Raw genomic sequence first — 21,264 nt, 5'->3', positions numbered from 1 at the left:
TATGATCATCTACTTTGCTTGCAGAATCCTCGAGATGACGGAATACAAAGTAACCTTTTGCAGTGAGTTTGAAATAAATCATGCCATGCATCAAAGTCTGTTGAAGTCCAACATAACAGAAGTCCAACATAACAGGACTATACGATTTTATGTTCGTGTTACCACAGATCTTATCATGTGGATTGGGGGTAGACATGATTAATATAGAAGAGAAGGCATAGATCGACAAAAAAAAATACCAATGATCGGAGGTATTAAGTTAATGATTGGTTAGGGTTTATTTAGCCTGATACCATGTAAATAACTATTTTCCCATAATGATTTCTCGTATTTCATCAAAATATATAACTACAAAAACACAATGACAAGGGCTAATTACAAAGTGGGATTACAATACACAATGGGCACACTAAATACAATGAAAATACAATACGTTTGACATTCAGGAAACATGAAAATAGAATTTACCATTAATTTTTACTTTACATTAATCATAGTCCCAGTTGTCTGAGAATTCCTGCATAAAGTAAATAAATATAAAGTTGAAAATATAGGTTGCTTAAGAATGATTAAACTTACATAAAACGTGTCAAATGTTGCTTAAGAATGCTTAAAGAAAGATCTAGTTTACCTTTTGTTTGATCTTTATAAAGGAGTTGATGTCTTCCCCTGCATAAAACGAGCCAAATCTTGTTTCTATTTCTTTTAGCTTTGGAGTAGCTAAATTTCCCTTGGTGAAAGTCCGTATTGTTGGACATTCCTTGATTACCAATGTATCCAATAATGGGAATGAAAAATCCTCCTTCCCCAAGCTAAACCCCTGAAAACATCGAAGATAATAAAGAGATAAGGACTTTAGATGAGGTAACACAAGTATCTCATTCGACTTGCCATCAGATTCCTCTTCTACAACACCACTTGCATCTTTCACAATTACATCCACCAAAAGGTCACAGTCGGTTATATGTAGCTCTTGGAGTTGCAATAGACTACCAACCATGGAACCACTAAAAACATGTCGTAATCTATCACATTTATATATATAAAGTGTTGTTAGGTTTGGAAACTCAAATGTTGTCCACTGATTGCTCTTCCATATATTCCTCAGACTACCTAGATTATCTAACTTCACTTGTGTTAAGTTTGACAGTCTGACAATAGTAGTAGTTTGTGATGGTTCATCAAAACCATGTCCACTAATACTATTTCTATTTCTCCCTGCTTCTTCCAATGCCTCAACTACCTCAATTGCCCAATCACAGTGCTTGACATGAATCTTTTCAAGCTTTTGCAGTTGCAGCAACTCACTGGACGGAATAATCTTTTTAACAAAATTCCATTTCACTTCTAATTCGATCAAGTTATGAAAAGACCAGGGCATCCCTGATGAGTTGGGAAATGGGCTCTGCAAGTTCAATACAGAAAACGTCATAGGCATATGTGAAACAAAAAAACATTTCAAATGTCATATGTTGTAAGGTTATTGAAATTGAAGAGATTTTCAATATTAGTGACAATAATACTTAAATCCAACTAAAAGTTAGCGAATTAACTGCTTACTATTTTTGATCTCATAAAGTAAGTTAGATATGTAAGGTTATTTTGAAGGTTTTTCCATTCTTCTTCAAAATGGAAAATTTTGATTCCAAGTGACAACATAAACTTAGACTGAAACTAGTGTTAATGTGTTTAATATATTTTACTTGGCATGATCATGATATCTTAATTAGATGCTGCTAAAGAAAGATATAAGTTGTTATACCTGATGATGTGTAACATGAAAGTTAAGGCCACATTCAAGAGAATGTTTGCCTAATTTTGTGTGTATATACTATATACTTGAGTTCGGGAGTTGTGGACCCACCAGGTGCAAACACCATCATTTTGGGGCAATTATCGATCTTAACATTATCCAATGAAGGCAACCGGAACTCATTCATCCCCAAGAAGAAACCCTCCAGCTCTGGTAGATTTTGTATTTCAATCGACTTTAGTTGAGGAAAATCCACAACATCCTTCAATGATGATGATGATGATGATTGATCTTCTTCTTCCTTCAAAATCACTTTCATTGACCCACAACCAGATATCGTTAACTCTTCGAGCTGTCTCAGGCTTCCATGTGCAGAGAATGTGAAGATATGTTCCAAACTCTCACAATATTTAAGTTCCAATATCTTCATATTGCGAGAGTGTATATTAAGCATTTGAAGCTTTGGTAGATCTTCCAGTGCAATAGACTTTAGACGAGGAAACACCACAACCTCCTTCGATGATACATCTTCTTCTTTCTTCACAATTACTTGCATTGCTACACAATCCTTTATTGTTAACTCTTCAAGCTGTCCCAGGCTTTCAAGTGCAGAGAATGTGAATATATGTTTCAAAAAGGGACAACCTACGATTTTTAATATCTTCAGATTAGGAAGCATAATAACCTTATTTAGTCTTGGAATTCCCAGTGTACCACCTTTACCCTCTTCACCACCACTCTTGTTGTTGCTGTTCATCTCTTGACTAACAAATACCTCCTTCATCCCATTGCAATTCTTTATTTTCAATACTTGAAGCTTTTGCATTTGTCCTGCTGCATTACATGGAATCACATTTGACAATGCATGGCAGTATTTTATTATTATCTCTCTAGAGTATTGGGATAATCTCCAAGAAACACTATCTGCTTCAGAAAACTGCAACAACAGATGAAAAATTAATGTAAATTTAAACTATTGACACAGCTTTTGTATAAGAAATTTAATTCAAAAACTAGTTTTTTATACTAAATGAAACTAGTGCTCTCCACCTCAAAAAATGTAGTTTAATTTGCTTCTCGTTTTATTATGAATGTTGGGATGTTTATTGAACAAACAATAAAAGATATACCACTTTACAACCTAAAATATAAGAATGGAAATTCAATGAAATAAAAAAAGGATATGTTAAAAACAACAAACTTAGAAAAATTAGTTTTGGGTTAATATTATAAATTGTTGAATTCTATCCTACAATACTTGTCACCTGATGGTCCCTGGTATCTAAACTAACTCTCATTTAGTTAAACACTTGCTTCCTTTTTTTTCTTTTCCTTAGTACTCTTTAGATTAGAGCACATATCTTGGTTTTTATTTCTGGGGAAATGTAAGAATATATATTTGACAGAGCGTAAGTTGCTGACTCTTACATTATACATCATTAATTCATTGATGTAGTTTACAATGGGTTAACAAGTTATGTCTTACATGCATAACCCTCAAATTTCAATGACTAAGCGGGGTGTTTGCAATTGGCAAAGCTTAAAAAACAAGCCTTTTGACTTATTACCGGTTTGATACTAGTATAAGTCAAAAAAAAGTTTGGGTAAAAAACAACTTATAGCTGTTGGTAACCTCTAATAAGTCAAAAAGTGATAAGGAACATACCCCTTACTTATTAAAAACTCCTTATTTCACCAAAAGAAGTTATTAGTCAAAAAGTCATAGGACGTTTTTAATAAGCTTTGCCAAACACCCTCTAAAACTTTATTCGTAGGATCAGTGACTATAAATTTGGTCATAAGTCATAACATGATAACTAAACAATGTTTCCTAATGTAAGACCGACCAATCTTTGTCTGTCAATTTGGTTCGATTCTTACATGGTAGGCAATGGTAGTGTGCAATAAAATTTTAAATCTCTTATATGTGATTTGGTGATTTTCTTAGAATATTGCAAAGAAAAAATGGATATTAATAAAGAAATTAAATTAGTAATTAAATACGCACAAAACATACCATATGTTGATTAACAAAAGCGGTAGTTGTAGTGGTATTGTTGAAAGACATTTCATTGCTCTCATCTTTGGCACCACCTCCACCAATTCGTTTTAGATTCTTCAGTTGTTTTAGAGTGAGAGAATCAAGCTGGGGGAACAAGATAGGGCTTGTGTGGACAGATGTAGATGTAAATGTAGTCTTTTCTTCATCCCCATCATCTCTATTTGAAACAACTTCTTCAATACCATCACACTGTTCTATCTTGACTTCCTTTAGGTTGGAAAGAAGTTCTGCCATAAGAGGTGAAAACAAGTACTTAATGGTTTTGCAGTCCTCAACGTATATGTTTGTGAGGTTGTGGAATGGTGATTCTGATTGTTGTTTTGGAAGAGTGAAAAAAAAATTTCGGTTGCACTTCCACACATGACTCATGTTGTCCATATCACTTAGATTCAAATTCTTGAGGTTGGGAAGTATAGGGTGTTGCTTATGGTGAGTTGTTACCAATTCTCTACTTGTTGGACTCTTTATTTCAAACACCACCTCCACTCCTTCATACCTCTTCAATGCAAGTTGATGGAGGTTATGAAAAGAGTGTACGAGAGAGGATGGAAATACAACATTAGCAATGCTATCAGTGACTTTTTGTAATGTTTCTTCCTCTAACAGAATATCACTCTGCACACATACACCAACAAAAAATGTAATTATTGACGTAAGTATTGAATTGTGTTAATGATTTATGATTCCATGTCCATTCATAATTCTCTTTTAATTTTGGATTTTAATAAGATTGTTTTGATTTTAGGTAATTTTTCAAGAAACTTTTGTAGATTATTGAAATTGTTAATAGATTAGAAATAGTTGCATCGTTCACCTTAAGATAAATTATTAGATGATGTTATAGGCTCCTATGCAATAATAAAATTATGTTTTAATTAAGATGTGACTTATTTTTAAATTAACAAAAGAAAAAGTTGGCTTGAAATTCAGTTAAATGAAAATGGGCCCACCATAAACCATCCCACCTCTCCACGGTCAATCATGTTCTCCGGCAACCCCAAACCATCTCCTCTATAAATCTCACACTCCCCACCCTCCTTTTCATATCTCTACCCCTACTACTAACAGATCAAGAAATAAAATATGCCATAAGAAAATTTAAAATCAAGATGTGTTTGTGTCTTTCAGCTCTCCCTTCCATCTTCATCTACCAATCTACCATATCCACCAGACCCACCTGGACCATTTGTTTCAGCCTAATCTCTCAATAATGTGGATTTTTATCAATTTGAAGTTGAAATCGTTCCACTTGCTATGAAAATCAAGAAAAAGGATAAAAGGATTTTATACATGGATTGAGCTTTAGCTCTCATCTATCTAATTATGTTGATCAAGTTTTAAGCGGAATCAATTCTAGAACTTAAAGAGTTGTTGATGATATTTGGTTGAAATTAAGTTTAGAAAAAAATGCTCTTATTAAAGTCAAGTCCGTTTACTTTAAGTTATTTCAGGTTAAGGGTTTCTTCGAGCCATTTTTTTTTGCAAGAAAATAACATTTTATTTTATAATTTAATAATTAAATTTTTTATTTTTTACCAAGAGTAATTAGTGACATTAATAATGATTTATTAACTAAAGTATGTTGATGTCTGATTGGTCACATCTCTACACCATCTCTAACGAGGAATCATGCTTTGTAATCATATTATATATACTAGTTGTGAGACTCATATATTACATAGATTAATTTAATATATATATATATATATATATATATATATATATATATATATATATATATATATATATATATATATATATATATAATGTTAAAATATTTCAGAACTTTGAATTTATAAGAAAAAAAATAATGAATTATTATAAATGAAATATTTTTTATTTTAAATTTAAATAAATAAACAAAAAAACTAATGGGTTTTAATTTAGGAATTTTGAAATGAAAATGTAAGTTTATTAATGAAATTAATATTCATTTATTACTACATTTATTGCAATTATTATATTACAATATTATGTGGAGTTTAATAAAATAAAAAAAACTCATAAAATAACATGTAAAAAAAATAATTCAAAATAACCAAAAATTGACATTTGTCTAATTGAATGAGAGGGTGACATATGGTAAAAAAAACTTTTATTTATTAGAATATATATATATATATATATATATATATATATATATATATATATATATATATATATATATATATATATATATATATATATATATATATATGACCTTTATTGCAACATTAATTCAAGAAATGGTTTGTGGCTTAATACTTAGTTAAATAAGAAAGATAAATTGAAAGTCATACCTGCTCTTCCTCTTCTATACTCTCTTCCTCTTCGCTACTCTCCTCCTCTTCTATACTCTCTTCCTCTTCTCTACTTTCTTCCGAATCATTTCCCTTGTTTTCTCCGCAATTCCTTATATCCATATTTAAAAGTGCACCGAGATCAAAATTGGTTGTGATAGGTGTGAATACATTTCTAAACATCTCACATTCTACAATTTCTATGCTTTCAACAGCTTCAAAGCCACCAATGAGAGGACGAGAGTTGTCTTTGCCTTTTATACTCCATACCTCTCTTAGCTTCCCTAAATTCCACACTTTGATGCTTCTTAAGTTGCTGCTGTTCTTTTCTTCTCCAATTTCACCGGCACTGTCCAAGTCGATGTTGAATAACGATTCAATGGAATCACAATTATTGACTTCAAGCTCTTCAAGATGATGCAATAGAGACATGGGATTGTATGGAAATAGATTCACAAGCTTATCACAATTTCTCACCTCAATCTCTCTCAACTTAACTTCCGCACCTCTACTATGTTCACAAGGCCATATTTCCTTTATATTCTCCATGTAATCAATTTGGAGCCTCTCCAACTTAGGAATCACAACCTGCAAAAATAATATTACCTTAATAGCCACATCAAAACAATAATACAAATATATTCTAAAAGTTATAGTTAAAAAGATAGTTGAAATTGTATTTACATAAAACATATATATGTACCTCTTCTTTCAGCAAACTAGATGTTTCCAACTTGTTCTTTGGATAAATGCTAGTGAAACTCGGCATGCTGTCGAGTTTCAACTCCAAAAGTTCTGGTAGCTCAATTATGTTGACATTAAGACATAAACCCAATAGCTTTGGTAGTCCACACAAAGACAAAAACTTCAGCTTGGGAAACGTAATTGTATCTTTTCCACTACCCTCAGTCCCATTATGTACGAGTTCTTCCATATTATCGCAATCATAAACTTTCAGATGCTCAAGATTTGACAAAGTGTTTGCCACATGGAGTTTGAAAAGGTATCTCAACTCTACACACTCTGAAATGAAAAGGACTCTTAAATAGCAGAATGAAGAGGATTGAGGAGGATGTGTCGACTTTACCTCAACATCTTCAAGATCATTCATACCATCCACACTCAAAAAAAGCAACTCCGTTTTCACAAACAACTGATTAAGTTTAGAGTTGATTACTTCACCTTTGTTGCTTACCAAATGCAACGTGTTTTCATATGAGAGGCTACTCTTACCGATGTCTCGATCTAAAAACCCTCCCACTGAGATCTTGAATCGTTCAAGATTCTCAAATGACATATTCTTCACTTGAGCCTTGTTATTAAAGAACTCAACTTCTAACGTAGAAAGGTTGTTTGAACGCTCTGCCATCTCTTTGTAGTTATCCTCTGTAAACCTGGTAGACCCATTCCTAATATAAAGCTCTTCAAGTTTCACCAAATTTTTCAAGACATCCTTTTCTATACGAACACCATAACAGTTTGTCAAATCTAGCAGCCGCAACTTCTTCAAATTTCCAATTACGGAAGGTAACAATTCAATGCTAGAATTAGCAAAGCTGAGCACTTCCATGTTGAAAAGATTACCGATTGAAGAGCAATCAAACATCCTTAATGAACATTCATGGAGATGAAGCACTCGAAGGATGGTGGAACATTGAGGCAACGAGGGAAGCAATGGATACTTCATTTCATCGTATGATATAACCTCCAGCTTTTCCATTCCTTGATAAAAGTCTTGAGGATACCTTAGTGACTTACCTCCATGCATAAGTTTCAAAATCTTTAGGTTTGGAAACTTGAGGTCTCCAGGAAACTCCAACATACTCTTGCATGTTAATGAAATTTGTTTGCAAGAGTCAGTCATATCATTTTCAGTCCACTCGGGCATATTACCATGGTTGACAATTGAAGCATGCTCCACTTCAGAAAACATTCCCAAAACAAAAGCACGAACCAGATCATGCATCTTGACATGCACACCATCAACACTTTCAATTAACAAATTTGTGTGCACCAGTCGCTCAATGCAGGTGTTGAGCCTGTTTCTTGCTTGTGTAATAGTATTAACTCTATCAAATAATCTTAAGCCCCATCCATACCTCATCAACTCCTCGATAGGTATATCCAAGTCTTCAGGAAACAAACCACACATCAAAAATACGGATTTAGTCTCCTTGTCTTTGAGATTGTTGTAGCTCGTTTCAAATACTTTAGGCACAACACTTTGAATGTCATGGTGCTCTAAACGTGAAAGTGCATCCTTCCATGCATCCTTTCTTTTATGTCGTAGAGTACATGCCATGGTTTTGATGGCAATTGGCAGACCGAAACACTTCTTTACAATATCTTCTCCTATCTTATGGAGCTCGGGCTCAGAAGTGACAACAAATTGGTGGAACAAACTTTGTGCTTCAGCTTCAATTAGAAGTCCCACGTTTAGAATTAATTTGGCTTCAACCCCCATCACTGTGCAAACATGTCTGTCTCGTGATGTCAACAAGACCTTGAAGTCGACGCCTTGATTTGGAAAAGGACTTAAACCAATATCTTCCAGATCAACAGACTGCCAAACATCGTCAAGTATTACAAAGAACTTATTTTTGCCTCCATCTGATTTGTCCTTGAATCCTTGACGGAGCTTATCAGCTCTTGCTTGCTTAGATTTTTCATTGAGCTCTACACCTAGGTAATCTGCTATAGCATCCTGAATGGCAACGGGGTCTGTCTTTTCCCCTATAACTGCTTCAACAATAAAGTTAAACATTTTCTTTTCATGCACAACCTTTTTCAGCCTTTGCATCATTGTGGTCTTCCCCACTCCACCCATCCCACATAAGGCTATCATGTGGGATTTTTGGTTCACTCCGAGTGCTTTGAGTGCTTTTGTAAAAGTAACCTCTCTTGACTGGAAGTTATTGTAATTATTTGATGATGTAGTGGTGGATGCGTTCATGGAATCAACTCTTCCGAGAGGAATGGGATGATCAGTCCAAGTGATCATAGAGTGTCGTCTCATGACACTGTCGATCTCCTCAATTATATTGACGGCTTTCTTTCCAACCTTGTGCCTAATTTTTAGATCAAAACAACTGTCGACGGCACTAGGAATGCTTTCCACTTTTCCGTTGATCTTTCCTACTTCTTCCAGCCAACCACTAACTTGTGTTGGAACCTCAAGACGATTACTTGTGTTTTGATTCGTACGTTCCTCAATTCCGAGTCTTGCAGCATTCAACTCTGCCATTTTGATAGCCATGTCCCTTGTGTATTTTGTGCAAGATATCATGTAGCCTAGGTGTTTCTTTACTGGAACCATGAGAATTTGAACAACTTGTTTCATAATTTCAGTAGCGACCTCCATTGCTGGAAATTCTTGTGGTAAAACCTACAAAGTAGCCAACAATTGATTAGACTGAATTTAATGGAAATTAATATTGATGCAGTAATAACATGCATCCTATATTCGTTGCATTTAATAATGTTGTATTAGCTCTGGCCTATACCTATGGTGTAATCCGCATTTGTTCATATCATAATGTGAAATATATATATATATATAGTTGAAAATTTAAAAAGATTTTTTTTGGTATCTTCCCCCGTCATTGTGTTTTTGTTTTCGTGGTCATGTTTTGAAACCTGTTATATTTATGAAAAAGGAGAAAGAGTTAAAGTAAAGCAGCGACGATAAATAATTTTTTGGGCGAATATATATATATATATATATATATATATATATATATATATATATATATATATATATATATATATATATATATATATATATATATAATTTTTTGGGCGAATATATATATATATATATATATATATATATTATATATATATATATATATATATATATATATATATATATATATTTGATGTGTGTCCGCGTAAAGTAGCGACGATAAATAGTTTTTTGGCTAAATAGTTTTCTTACGGAAAAATAATTATTATATTTTGTTATTGGTTATTATGTAATAAGAAAAACTACCACTTTTAATTAAAATATTTATATTTAGAACTTATATTTATATTTTATGTTTATACATTTGATGTAAATTAATTATTATCGGTATTTAGTTCAAGAAATATAAATCAACTTATATTGATGGATTTAATATTTTAAAATTGTTATTTTGCTCCACATTAATTTTTTAATAACATTTCTTAATTCAAGTTTTCAAATTTTTGGCAAGTATTAATGTTTTTGTTATGTATAATTGATTTATACAAAAAACTTTGTATCTTGTACCTCTTAAAAATCAAGATATGATTAATATGTTTTATATATAAATATAAGATATAAGATATAAGTTTGTTAGCATATATAGATGGTACACGTTTGGGTTATGTATTATGTCAAATGAGTAGAACATAAAACTTAACAAAGAATAATAGTCAGTGGAAAGTCTATTTTAATATTTATAACTTTTTAACTCATTTATTTTTTAAAAGTATATTATTATTTGAATAGTACAACTTTTATAATTACATTTGAAGATTTGAAGTGGGAAGAACTTGGGAAAAGTTTAAGATCAAATGCCAAATTTGTTATTAGAGTACTGGTTTATGACATATGGGAAACATTTTTAAAAAATTAATTAAATTTTCATAATAAAAACACAAAATTATTAATCAATTATCTTAAATAAATTATCAATTAAGTGATGTGTTTAGGTATATAAAATTATAATAGTTGATTTAAATAAATACTTCACCTTATAATTTGTATTAATTTTATTTTAATTTTTATTTTAATGTTATTAATTAATTAGAGTGAGAAATTTAAAATTTGAAATGGAGAATCAATTGGTAAACAAATGACATGACATTAATTAGAAGCCATAATAGGGAAGAATAAAACTATTCTTTTATTAGAATAGGAGATCTGGCTAAAAATCATCAAAAAATGCCAAAGTTCAGTGTAACAAATAAATTTGGTTGTTATCCTTTACATATATATAATTAGCAAAAAATATAACAAACTTTATTCCCAATATATTAAATCTAAGAAATGTACCTGGTTGGGCATAAATGCAAAATCGCATTTAATTTAGGGAAACTGAGCAAAAAAACGTATATCTTGAAATTTGAAATTTGAAAGTTGTTGAAGTTGTTAGGTTAATAATTCCAATTCATGTGGGGCATACTGTTGATTATCAGCTGAATACAGATCATATTCTGAATCGAACACAACAGTGGCAAATCGAGATGGACATAATTAGGTTCGAGGATTTGCAACGAATGAAGCTATGAAATTTCTGTTAACTCTAATACTCGATTTTATTCTAAATTGTATGTTCTGTTGTTTGGTTAACTCTTTCCATATTGGGAATCAATCAAAAATCATGGTTTGATAGAAAAATAACAAAAGGGGTTTGGGTGTCCATATTGGTATTCAGTATACCTCGTTTGAAAAGATTTGTGTAAGTTAAATACAAAGGGGGTGTTCGTAGGGAGTGGAGAAAAACAAATTTCATACCTAATATTACCAAAAATCTAAATCTTCAGTATTTATAGAAATGTGGGGTGATTTCGGGTATGGAAGACATGTAAAACAAATCTAGGTCATGGGTTATTATCGGGGTGTGTTCTCTCAAGTTGTGTTTAGGGTCAAATAACTCGTATTCATGTTTGAGTTTCTTGTTGCTCGTCTATTTATTTCTTTTTTCATTTATTTTCCAAGATTTATAGTTCACCCCCTGGACTTCTGTTATTTACTTTCTACCCCGATTTGAAAAATATTTAAGCTTTTTGTGTGATATTAAACAGGATAGCATTAATAATAACACTAAAAGAATTGTCAGATAGCTTTCTATTAAAAGCTTAGAAGGGTAGAAAGGAATGATAGCTTTCTCTCTCATGAGAAGAGTAGAAAATGAATGGTAGGATAACTTTATGGAAGGATAGAAAGTTATGTTTCTCTCTCATGAAAATGATAGAAAAGGAAGGGTAGGATAGAAAAGTTGATTTTCTTTCCTATGTACCATTTTTAATATACAATTGTAGGGTATAATTGTTTAAAGCTTTCATAGGTACAACTGTTTAAAGCTCTTATGATTTGATTGTCAGGTAAAGCAGGTAGAAGAAGTCATGGTCTTTATTCGTTTAATATACATGCTAGATACCTTCAAGGATTTATGGGATATGTATAGATACAGGTAGAATTCTCTTATGATTATATTAATTTTGTTAGGCTATAAATATTTATGGTAGTCAGCCACTCCTTGTAAATTTAAGTTGTAACCGTTTGTCTTTATTTCAATAAAACTTAAGCTTTAAGCTTGTAATACTTTGCCTTTCCTTCTCTTGTCTTCTACCTCTGTAGATTTTCAATAGTCTATATTGTGGACGATGAAAACACCTTAATATTGCATACAATTGGATCCTCATTTTCCAGCAAGTAGTATTAGAGCGAGGTGACCGTATGCCAAAGTATAAGCCAAGGTTACTGATGGCAGACAAAGGCGAAGGTGCTCAAAAATCTAAGATGAATAGTAGTGTTACGCTACACTATCCAATGCTTACGAAGTTAGATTACTCAATTTGGGTGATAAAAATGCGAGTGAATCTGCAAGCACAAGGCGTTTGGGACGCAGTTCAAAATAAATATGTAGAAGAACAGAAAGATCGAATGGTTCTAGCAGTTATCAATCAAGAAATTCCAGAGGACATGCTACTTATGCTAGCCAAGAAGGACACAGCCAAAGAAGCATGGGATACATTAAACGTAATGCACATGGGTACCGATCAAGTAAAAGAGGCTAAAGTACAAACCTTGAGAAGCGACTTTGAGGTTATCTGAATGGAAGACGATGAATCAGTGGATGATTTTTCATGAGATTAAATACCATTGTGACCATCCCATCACGATTTATGCAAATCATGACATCTATCGAAGAATTTGGAGACTTAAAAAACATGATTATGGAGGAGGTTGTGGGTCGTTTGAAAACTCATGAAGAGATGCTTCAGAGTTATGGAGAACAAGGAAATGGCCTTCCTTGTTGCTTACTCATGCCAAGTGGACATCATGATCCAAGAAACCCGACGAGGGGATCTCGTCAAGCACCTCAAAGGATAGAGATAGTCATGGTGGTCGAGGTCAAGGAATAGGCCGAGGACGAGGGTGTAACCGAGGAGATGGTCGTGAATCCAATGCAAAACGGAATAACCGCAAGAAGGATAAAAGCAAAGTAAAATGTTTTAAATGTGATAAGTTTGGTCATTATGCATCGGAGTGCCCAAAAAAGAACCGCAGTGAGGAAGCGAACCTCACACAAGCCAATGAAGAACCACCCATCTTAATGATGGCAATCTCACATGAACATGTACCCGGAAAGGTGTTGCTTAAAGAAAATATTTGTGTTAATCTTCTTTCATCGGGGGAGAGTTGAGTTGAGTCTGAGGTTTGGTATCTTGACAATGGTGCTAGCAACAACATGACAGGAGACCGCTCAAAGTTCCATGAGTTTGATGGAACTGTTACGAATCACATGAGATTTGGCGACGGTTCCATTGTTGCTATTTTCCGAAAAGGATCAATTTCATTTGATTGTAAAAATAGCGAACAAAGAATTTTGAATAAAGTATACTACATTCCAAGTCTTAAAAATAACATCATCAGTCTTGAACAAATGACGGAAAAGGAAAGTCTAGTCACTATGTATGGGTCTCTTTTGAGGTTATACGATAGAAATAAAACTCTACTTTTGAGGGTTTAAAGATCACCAACTTGGTTATATAAAACTCTATTACAAACCGATAGACCAACATGCCTTTTAGCCACGAAGGACGAACCGGATTGGTTATGGCATTTTCAACTTGCTCACGTTAATTTTCCGGCTTTAAAAAAACCGTCGGAAAGCAAAATGGCAACCGAAGTTCCAAGGATCGAATATCCAAATCAAGTGTGTGAAGGGTATGTTCTTGTAAAACAAACCTGAATCTTTTTCCCAAACCAAATGCTCTTTTGAGCTCAAAAACCACTTCAACTAGTGCATGTTGACTTATGTGGTCCAATTACACCTACCTCTACTAGAGGAAAAAAATATTTTTATCTTTTGGTGGATGAGTATAGTCGGTGGATATGGGTTTATAACTTGTATAGGAAGTTTGAAGTTTTGGGTTCTTTTAAACGATTCAAGTTGATGGTTGAAAAAAGTTTGGGTTATGAATTGAAGACACTTCGCATAGACCGAGGGGGAGAATTTAGTTCAAAAGAATTACCATAATTTTATGAAGAAAATGGAATAAAAAGGCATCTTACGACTCCACACACCCACCTCAATAAAATGGAGTTATAGAAAGACGAAATCATACCGTTATGGATATGGAAAGGAGTCTACTTAAAGGGAAAAATCTACCTGGAGAATTTTGGGGAGAAGTTGTTTGACACACAATTTATCTTCTCAACCGCTTATCTACAAAAGCGCTTCCCGACATCACACTATATGAAGCTTGGTTTGACAAAAAACCAAACCACGAACATTTGAAGATTTTTGGTTGTGTTGTTTATGCCAAAGTTGTAGGTGTACATTAAAAGAAACTTGAAGACCGACGCAAAAAGATGGTGTATCTTGGAGTAGAAGATGGAACTAAAGGGTATCAATTATCTGATCTAGAGAGCCGGAAACTACGGGTTAGTGGCAATGTTGTTTTTGTTGAAAGTGAAGGATAAAATTGGTAAAAAAACAAGGAGGGTGAAGCCACAACTCCTAAAACCTTCACAATAATCGAGACAAATAGTCATGAAGTCAATCTGGTGCAACCAAACAGCCCCGGAGTCAAACAGGAAAATCCGGACAGCCCATATGTTGAATTTGTCTAGCCGAAACAACCCCATATACTCCTAATTCGACCCCATTCTCTTCAAGTTTAACCGACACGGAAAGCCCCTCAAGTGAGGTTGGGCCAAAAGGATTTCGTTCGCTTGCTAATGTCTATAATTATGTTGAAAATATGATCCTAGAACACAAAGAATTGTTAATGATTGCAATGGATCAACCCTTGAATTTGAAAGAGGCGGTTACCTCTAAATCATGGCGGGAAGCTATGAAAACAGAGATCAATGCAATCGTGAAAAAACAAGACATGGAAGCTTACCGACTTGCCACCGGGTCACAAAGCAATAGGATTGAAATGGGTCTTTAAAGTGAAAAAAAGATAATCTTGGAAATGTCATAAAACATAAAGTTCGACTTGTCGCAAATGGATATATACAAAAACAAGAGTTGACTTTGATGAAGTTTTTGCAGCGGTAGCGTGACTTGACACCATAAGGCTCATTCTTGCCTTAGCGGTTCAACATGGGCGGGCTGTCCACAATTTAGATGTGAAATCAGATTTTCTTAATGATGATCTTGAAGAGGAGGTTTATGTAAGTCAACCGGAAGGATACATTGACAAAATACATAGTCACAAGGTGCTTAAACTCTCCAAGGCTCTTTATTGTTTACAACAAGCTCCTTAAGCTTGGAACATTAGGTTGGATAAATGCCTAAAAGGACTTGGTTTTTCAAAATGTTCACAAGAAACGGCGTTGTACAAAAGGAACCCATAAGGAAAAATTCTTTTAGTTGGTGTCTATGTCAAAGACTTTATCATTACGGGATCAAACAACGAAGACATCATGGAATTCAAGGAACAAAAGAAAAAAGAATTTGAAATGAGTGATTTGGGTTTGGTTTCTTACTATCTTGGAATAGAAGTGTCGCAACAGAAGTGGAGAATTTCTTTACGTGAAACGGCTTACGCAAAAAAAGATTTTAAAGTAGATCAGGTTACTAGAATGCAACTCGACAACTTCACCAATGGAACCTAAGTTAAACATACACTCGACTCAATTTGTCATTTGCAGTTGGTATCTCTAGTCGTTTCATGGAACAACCAACCACCTTGCATTTTCACGTGGACAAACATATTTTGTGATATGTAAAGAAACCATTAATTATGGGCTCAACTATGGAAAGTGTCGTAAGGTTGAAGACTTGGTTAGGTTTAGTGATAGTGATGATGATGATGACAAGTTTGGTGGGAAGAGTACAATTGGGATGATTTTCTACCTTAGAAGAAATGCAGTGACATGACAATCTCAAAAGAAAATAACTAATGCTTTGTCAACTTGTGATGTTGAGTTCATGGCAGCCACGACAGCTGCATGTCAAGCCATTTGGATTGGAAATCTCACGAAGGAGCTTACGGGACATTATGTCATGCCTATCACCTTGTTTGTTGACAACAAGTTGGATGATTTAGTTTATGAAGAATCCTGTATTTCATGTTAGAAGCAAGCACATTGACATTCACTATCACTTCATAAGGGAATGTTTTGAAAAGGACAAATTGTAGTAGAACACGTCAACTCAAATGATCAACGAGCGGGAATCTTTACAAAGGCCTTAACACACTCGAAGCATGGTGAAATGAGAAATATGTTTGGGGTAACGAATACCGAGCTGGGTCCAGTTTAAGGGGGGAGAATGTGATAACAATAACACTAACAACAATAACAATAACAATAATAAAAGAATTGTTGTATAGTTTTTCTGTTAAAAGCTTGGAAGGGTCGAAAGGAATGATGACTTTCCCTCTCATGAGAAGGATAGAAAAGGAATGGTAGGATAGCTTTATGTAAGGATAGAAAGGAAGACTATGCTTCTCTCTCTCATAAGAAGGATAGAAAAGGAATGGTAGGAGAGAAAAGGGTGGATTCTCTTTCCTGCATATCTTCCTTTTAATAAACAATTGTAGGGTACAATTATTTAAAGCTTTCATGGATATAACTGTATAATGCTCTTATAATTTTTCTTGCAGGTAAAGCAAGTGGAAGAAGTCCTGGTTTTTATTCGTTTAACAGGCATGCTAGATACCTTTCATGATTTATGGGATATGTCTAGATATGGGTAGATTTCGCTTATTATTATATTAGTTTAGTTAGGCTATAAATATGTACGGTAGTCAGCCACTTCTTGCAAATTCAAGTTGTAACCGTTTGTCTTTCTGTCAATAAAAACTTAAGCTTTAATACTTTGTCTCTTCTCTTCTGCCTCTGTACATTTTTATTAGTCCATACTGTGAACGACAAAAACACCTTAATATTGCATACAATTAGATCCTCATTTTCCAACTCTCTGATTAGAAGTCTTAAAAAATGCTATATGATGGCTGGATGTTTTGTAATATGTTTTAGCAAAACACTAATCTATTTAATGTACTCTAATAAATGAATGTTTTTTTGCCATATGTCACACTATCATTCAATTTGTCAAATGTTATTTTGTGGTTATTTTGAATTAGTTTTTTTTCCATATGTCATTTTAAGAGTTTTTCTATTTTATTAAATTCTACATAATATTTTAATGTAATAATTACAGTAAATATAGTAATAAATTGATATCAATTTCTTTAATGAACTTACTTTTTAATTTCAAAATTCCCAAATTAAAACTTATTAATTTCTTTTGTATATTTATTTAAATGATTTGTTTAAATTTAAAAGATAAAAAGCATTTCAATCATAATACTTCATTATTTTTCTTATAAATTCAAAGTTTTCAAATATTTTGATTTATATATATATATATATATATATATATATATATATATATATTAAATTAATTCATGTAATACATGATTCCAATGTTGCCCTTCCTCCTTGAGGTTGAGGGTTAAAGTCCCTTAGTGGACATAAATAGAATTAAAAAATAGTTTAAGATTAGATTAAAAATAGTTTATATTTACCGTTTAAAATAAATAACTATTTTTATTATTTAATTCATATTTAGTTTTTGAATAGCCTTTCTTTATTTTTGCCACCTTCTCAAAATATGTTTAAAATAACCATCAATGGGACTATAAGGCCTGTGGAGGGTTTGTGATGACAGCTAGGAAAGGGATTGAGTGTTTGTTTTTTCTTTGGATTTTACTATCAATGACCAAAGTCAATGAGGTTGTAACAGTCATATAGTATTACGCATTCATGCTACTTATTTACACATAGTTATATGAATTTTTTAATAGCTTATTGACATCACTATGCATACTAACCAAAAAACATAGCACAATAATACAATTATGAACAAAATCAAGTCATATTTAGTTGCATTAATCAATCCCAAACGATTGTTCAAAATCCTTGTTATATTTATATGGCTCCAGCTATTTGTATCCCCTTCACAATCTAATACTATCCCTAATTATAATCATTAGGGATAATAATTAGAGGGTAGTGTAAGATTATAAAGGGGTACAAATAGCTGGAGCATATAAATATTAACCATCTAATCCCAATAATCATAATCATGAAATATGGGTTGTTTTTATGGGAAAAGACGATTCAACTGTGGGGCAGATGAAGTCTTTTGTCAGCTTTTAAGAAATATGAGTTTTTTGTCAGTTTTTTTGGTTAGGAAATAAATGAAGTCAAAGTTAACAAGAAATGCGTGCGTGTTAACAAAATTAATCAAATTGAAGTAGTTATCTCAGCAAACAAGCTGTTGTTCGATGTTCAATCTTAAATTTGTTGACTTATGTTAAATTGAGTTGGCAAAAAGTGAACAAAGTTGAACAACTTACCAAGATCATAAACCATATTGCTTCCTCAGCCTAGCTTTCTTCGTAAAATAAATTTTGATATATTTTTGTTTGCGTAACATGTATTTGACTTGTGAGCAGATTTAAAGCTTTTGAAGAGTTGATAGCTAGTATTTGTTAATAAATATAAGAGTAAATTATTGAAATCGTCCTGATTTGGTTAAAATTATACGTTTGGTTCCTAATTTTTTTTTTTTGCACTCGGATCGTCCCTGTAGTTTGATTTTGTTGCATTTTTCGTCCCTTACATACATAAAGTTAGGGACCAAACGTGCAATTTTGACCAAACCATAGGGACGAAAAACGTAACAAAATTAAACCACAGAGACGATCCGAGTGCAAAAAAAATAATTAGGGACCATATATTCAATTTTAACCAAACCATAGGGACGATTTCAGTAATTTACTCTAAATATAATATAGATCAAAAGAAAAAACATTGAGAGGAATCCGAAGCTATTGCTCAGAGTTTCTCTCTGCTAGGCCTATACTTTGTACACACCGAAAACATAGGCAAACTTGGATTTTAAAAGCAAGCAAAAAAGAGAATGAATTGAGGTATTGTGGGTTGCGTTACCATGAGTTGACAAGTGTTGCTAGACCAACTAAACCTTGGTTTGTATCAAGCAAGCAAAATATTATTTGCATGTAAAACATTAAATCAATAAAGGAGTGTACCTGTACTTTTGTATGTATGTATGTATGCTTTCTCTTCTGATCTACAGTCGAAAGATGAGAACTGAATTTAACTTTTGAAGATATAACTATGAATTGTGAAAAAGAAGAATGGCAGACGGAGATTTATATAAGAGTATTTCATAAGGGGAAGGGGGTGAATTGTAAATTGTTATAGTCAAGCCTAATGTATTTCTTTAATCGTATTTTTAAATGTAGGGGTCAATTTGATATGACGGTATGATAGGAATAGAATCATTGATTAATGGAATAGATATCTTAATAAAATGAACAAAATAATGAAATGGGTCGTTACATTTTCATGTTTTGTGGACACAAAAAATAAAATAAAGCATTCAAACGTTTTTACTTTATCAATAAATAAAACTATAACTATTAGAATTGATTACTAAAAAAATATAAATTTTTAATTTAATAAAGTTTTATTTTTAAATGCATTACATATAAACATTTTTTATTTCGTTCTAGATACATGTTATATGGTTTGCAAATAATTAAAAAAAGTTGTTTATTGTCTAAAAAAATTAAAAATATATATATAAATTAATGGATACCATTAAATCGTAAAATATTATTATTATAAGAAAAAATAATTTAGTTATTTTTCAAAAATAAAAGGGGATTTAGTTAAAGTTTTAAATTTTTTTACAAGATTCAATAAAAATCATATTAATAAAAGTAATTTTCAATTATCATATATTCAATTCTATGTAAAAGAAAAAAAAAACATATCTTGTTGCAGAATGAAAATACTCAATAGAAAGAATTAGATTGGCCACCGGTTTTCTTCTTCCTTCAACCATATCTTACGTCGCTTCTTTTCCAAGATATTGATAATCGCTGTTAATCCATCCATTGATCAAAAAGCGTATGGTGTCATAAACATCAAGGTATACGTCCATATTGTTCTTGATCTCAACGAACTAAATTATGATGTTTAGCAAGAACTCTTTGAAACTCATTGCATTGGCCATGACGTTGCCATCCATATCGATGAACCTCTATTCCTATTGGCCACCCGGATACCGAATGGCACAAACTAGATTCATTGGTCAAGATGTGGATGTATGGACCATTACAATGTCTCTTCACTAAGATTCTCAATGTAACTTTCCAAAAATCAAGGTAAAATTTTTTATTTTTGAAACCAATCTAAAATCATAGGAGTAAATTAAATGAATGGTCCCTATGGTTTGGGTTAATTTGAGTGTTTGGTCCCTAACTTATTTTTTTAACTTGGAAAGTCTACTATTTGTTTTTGTTACGCGTTTGGTCTCTGTTGTTTGTTTTTGTTACGCATTTGGTCACTTTCTTACCTAAAAAGACTATTATTTAAATAAGGAAAAATAATGGGTAGGTAAGGTAAGGTGAGGTGGGTTGGGTTGAATGTGTGTTTATTTTAATAAATTAAAAAATCAAGGGCAAAATAGTTTTTTTAGGTAAGACAGGGACCAAGCGCGTAACAAAAACAAACAGTAGGGGCCTTCCGAGTTAAAAAAATAAGTTATAACCAAACGTGCAAATTACCCTAAATCATAGGGACCATTCGTGTAATTTATTCAAACCATAAGTGTTTAGAAATCATAGTTTCCAAAAGTCATAAACATGAATCAGAGTATCCCAAAATCATAATCTCATAAAGATCCAATATGATGTGCATGATCATGCCTTCGTCTTGCCCTTATCCTCTAGAGTACCTAAAACCATAACAATCAATTGTAAGTCAAAGCTTAGTGAGTTCCCGGGAGCACCACACACAACCAACCATATAACAACATGCATATATGAGACTTCCGCCTGACTGGAACGCCTCGCAGGGCCTACAACCTATCTGGACCGCTCTTCGGGCCTGACTGCTCCACCTTTCGAGCCTTCAGCCT

The 21,264-nt window shown here is 32.7% G+C and overlaps 2 protein-coding genes across 2 annotated transcripts; both read right to left on the bottom strand.

Moving 5' to 3' along the window:
• Positions 1-487: 487 nt before the first annotated feature.
• On the bottom strand, positions 488-1,432 carry LOC111879924 (putative disease resistance protein At3g14460). The gene is made up of 2 exons (XM_023876351.1): positions 632-1,432; positions 488-517 (listed from the first exon to the last, which is right to left on the bottom strand). Exons 1-2 carry the CDS (start codon positions 1,430-1,432, stop codon positions 488-490), a joined length of 831 nt encoding a protein of 276 aa, XP_023732119.1.
• Positions 1,250-19,485, bottom strand: LOC111879926 (uncharacterized). Its single transcript, XM_023876354.3, has 6 exons — positions 19,367-19,485; positions 6,798-9,479; positions 6,095-6,682; positions 3,771-4,430; positions 1,763-2,690; positions 1,250-1,405 (listed from the first exon to the last, which is right to left on the bottom strand). Exons 2-5 carry the CDS (start codon positions 9,453-9,455, stop codon positions 1,797-1,799), a joined length of 4,800 nt encoding a protein of 1,599 aa, XP_023732122.1. The 5' UTR covers positions 9,456-9,479; positions 19,367-19,485; the 3' UTR covers positions 1,250-1,405; positions 1,763-1,796.
• Positions 19,486-21,264: the final 1,779 nt, after the last annotated feature.

This window comes from Lactuca sativa, chromosome 2, assembly GCF_002870075.4.
Source record: "Lactuca sativa cultivar Salinas chromosome 2, Lsat_Salinas_v11, whole genome shotgun sequence".
Classification (NCBI taxonomy): domain Eukaryota; kingdom Viridiplantae; phylum Streptophyta; class Magnoliopsida; order Asterales; family Asteraceae; genus Lactuca; species Lactuca sativa.
The sequence above is the reverse complement of the archived record's forward strand: the minus strand, read 5'-3'. Positions and strand labels throughout refer to the sequence as shown.

Coding starts and splice junctions, on each gene's coding strand:
- LOC111879926 (XM_023876354.3), bottom strand. CDS start 9,455: ATGGAGGTCGCTACTGAAATTATGAAACAAGTTGTTCAAATTCTCATG. Junction 6,683..6,797: donor CTAGTTTGCTGAAAGAAGAG/GTACATATATAT, acceptor TTATTTTTGCAG/GTTGTGATTCCTAAGTTGGA. Junction 4,431..6,094: donor GTATAGAAGAGGAAGAGCAG/GTATGACTTTCA, acceptor GTATGTGTGCAG/AGTGATATTCTGTTAGAGGA.
- LOC111879924 (XM_023876351.1), bottom strand. CDS start 1,432: ATGACGTTTTCTGTATTGAACTTGCAGAGCCCATTTCCCAACTCATCA. Junction 518..631: donor TTATAAAGATCAAACAAAAG/GTAAACTAGATC, acceptor TACTTTATGCAG/GAATTCTCAGACAACTGGGA.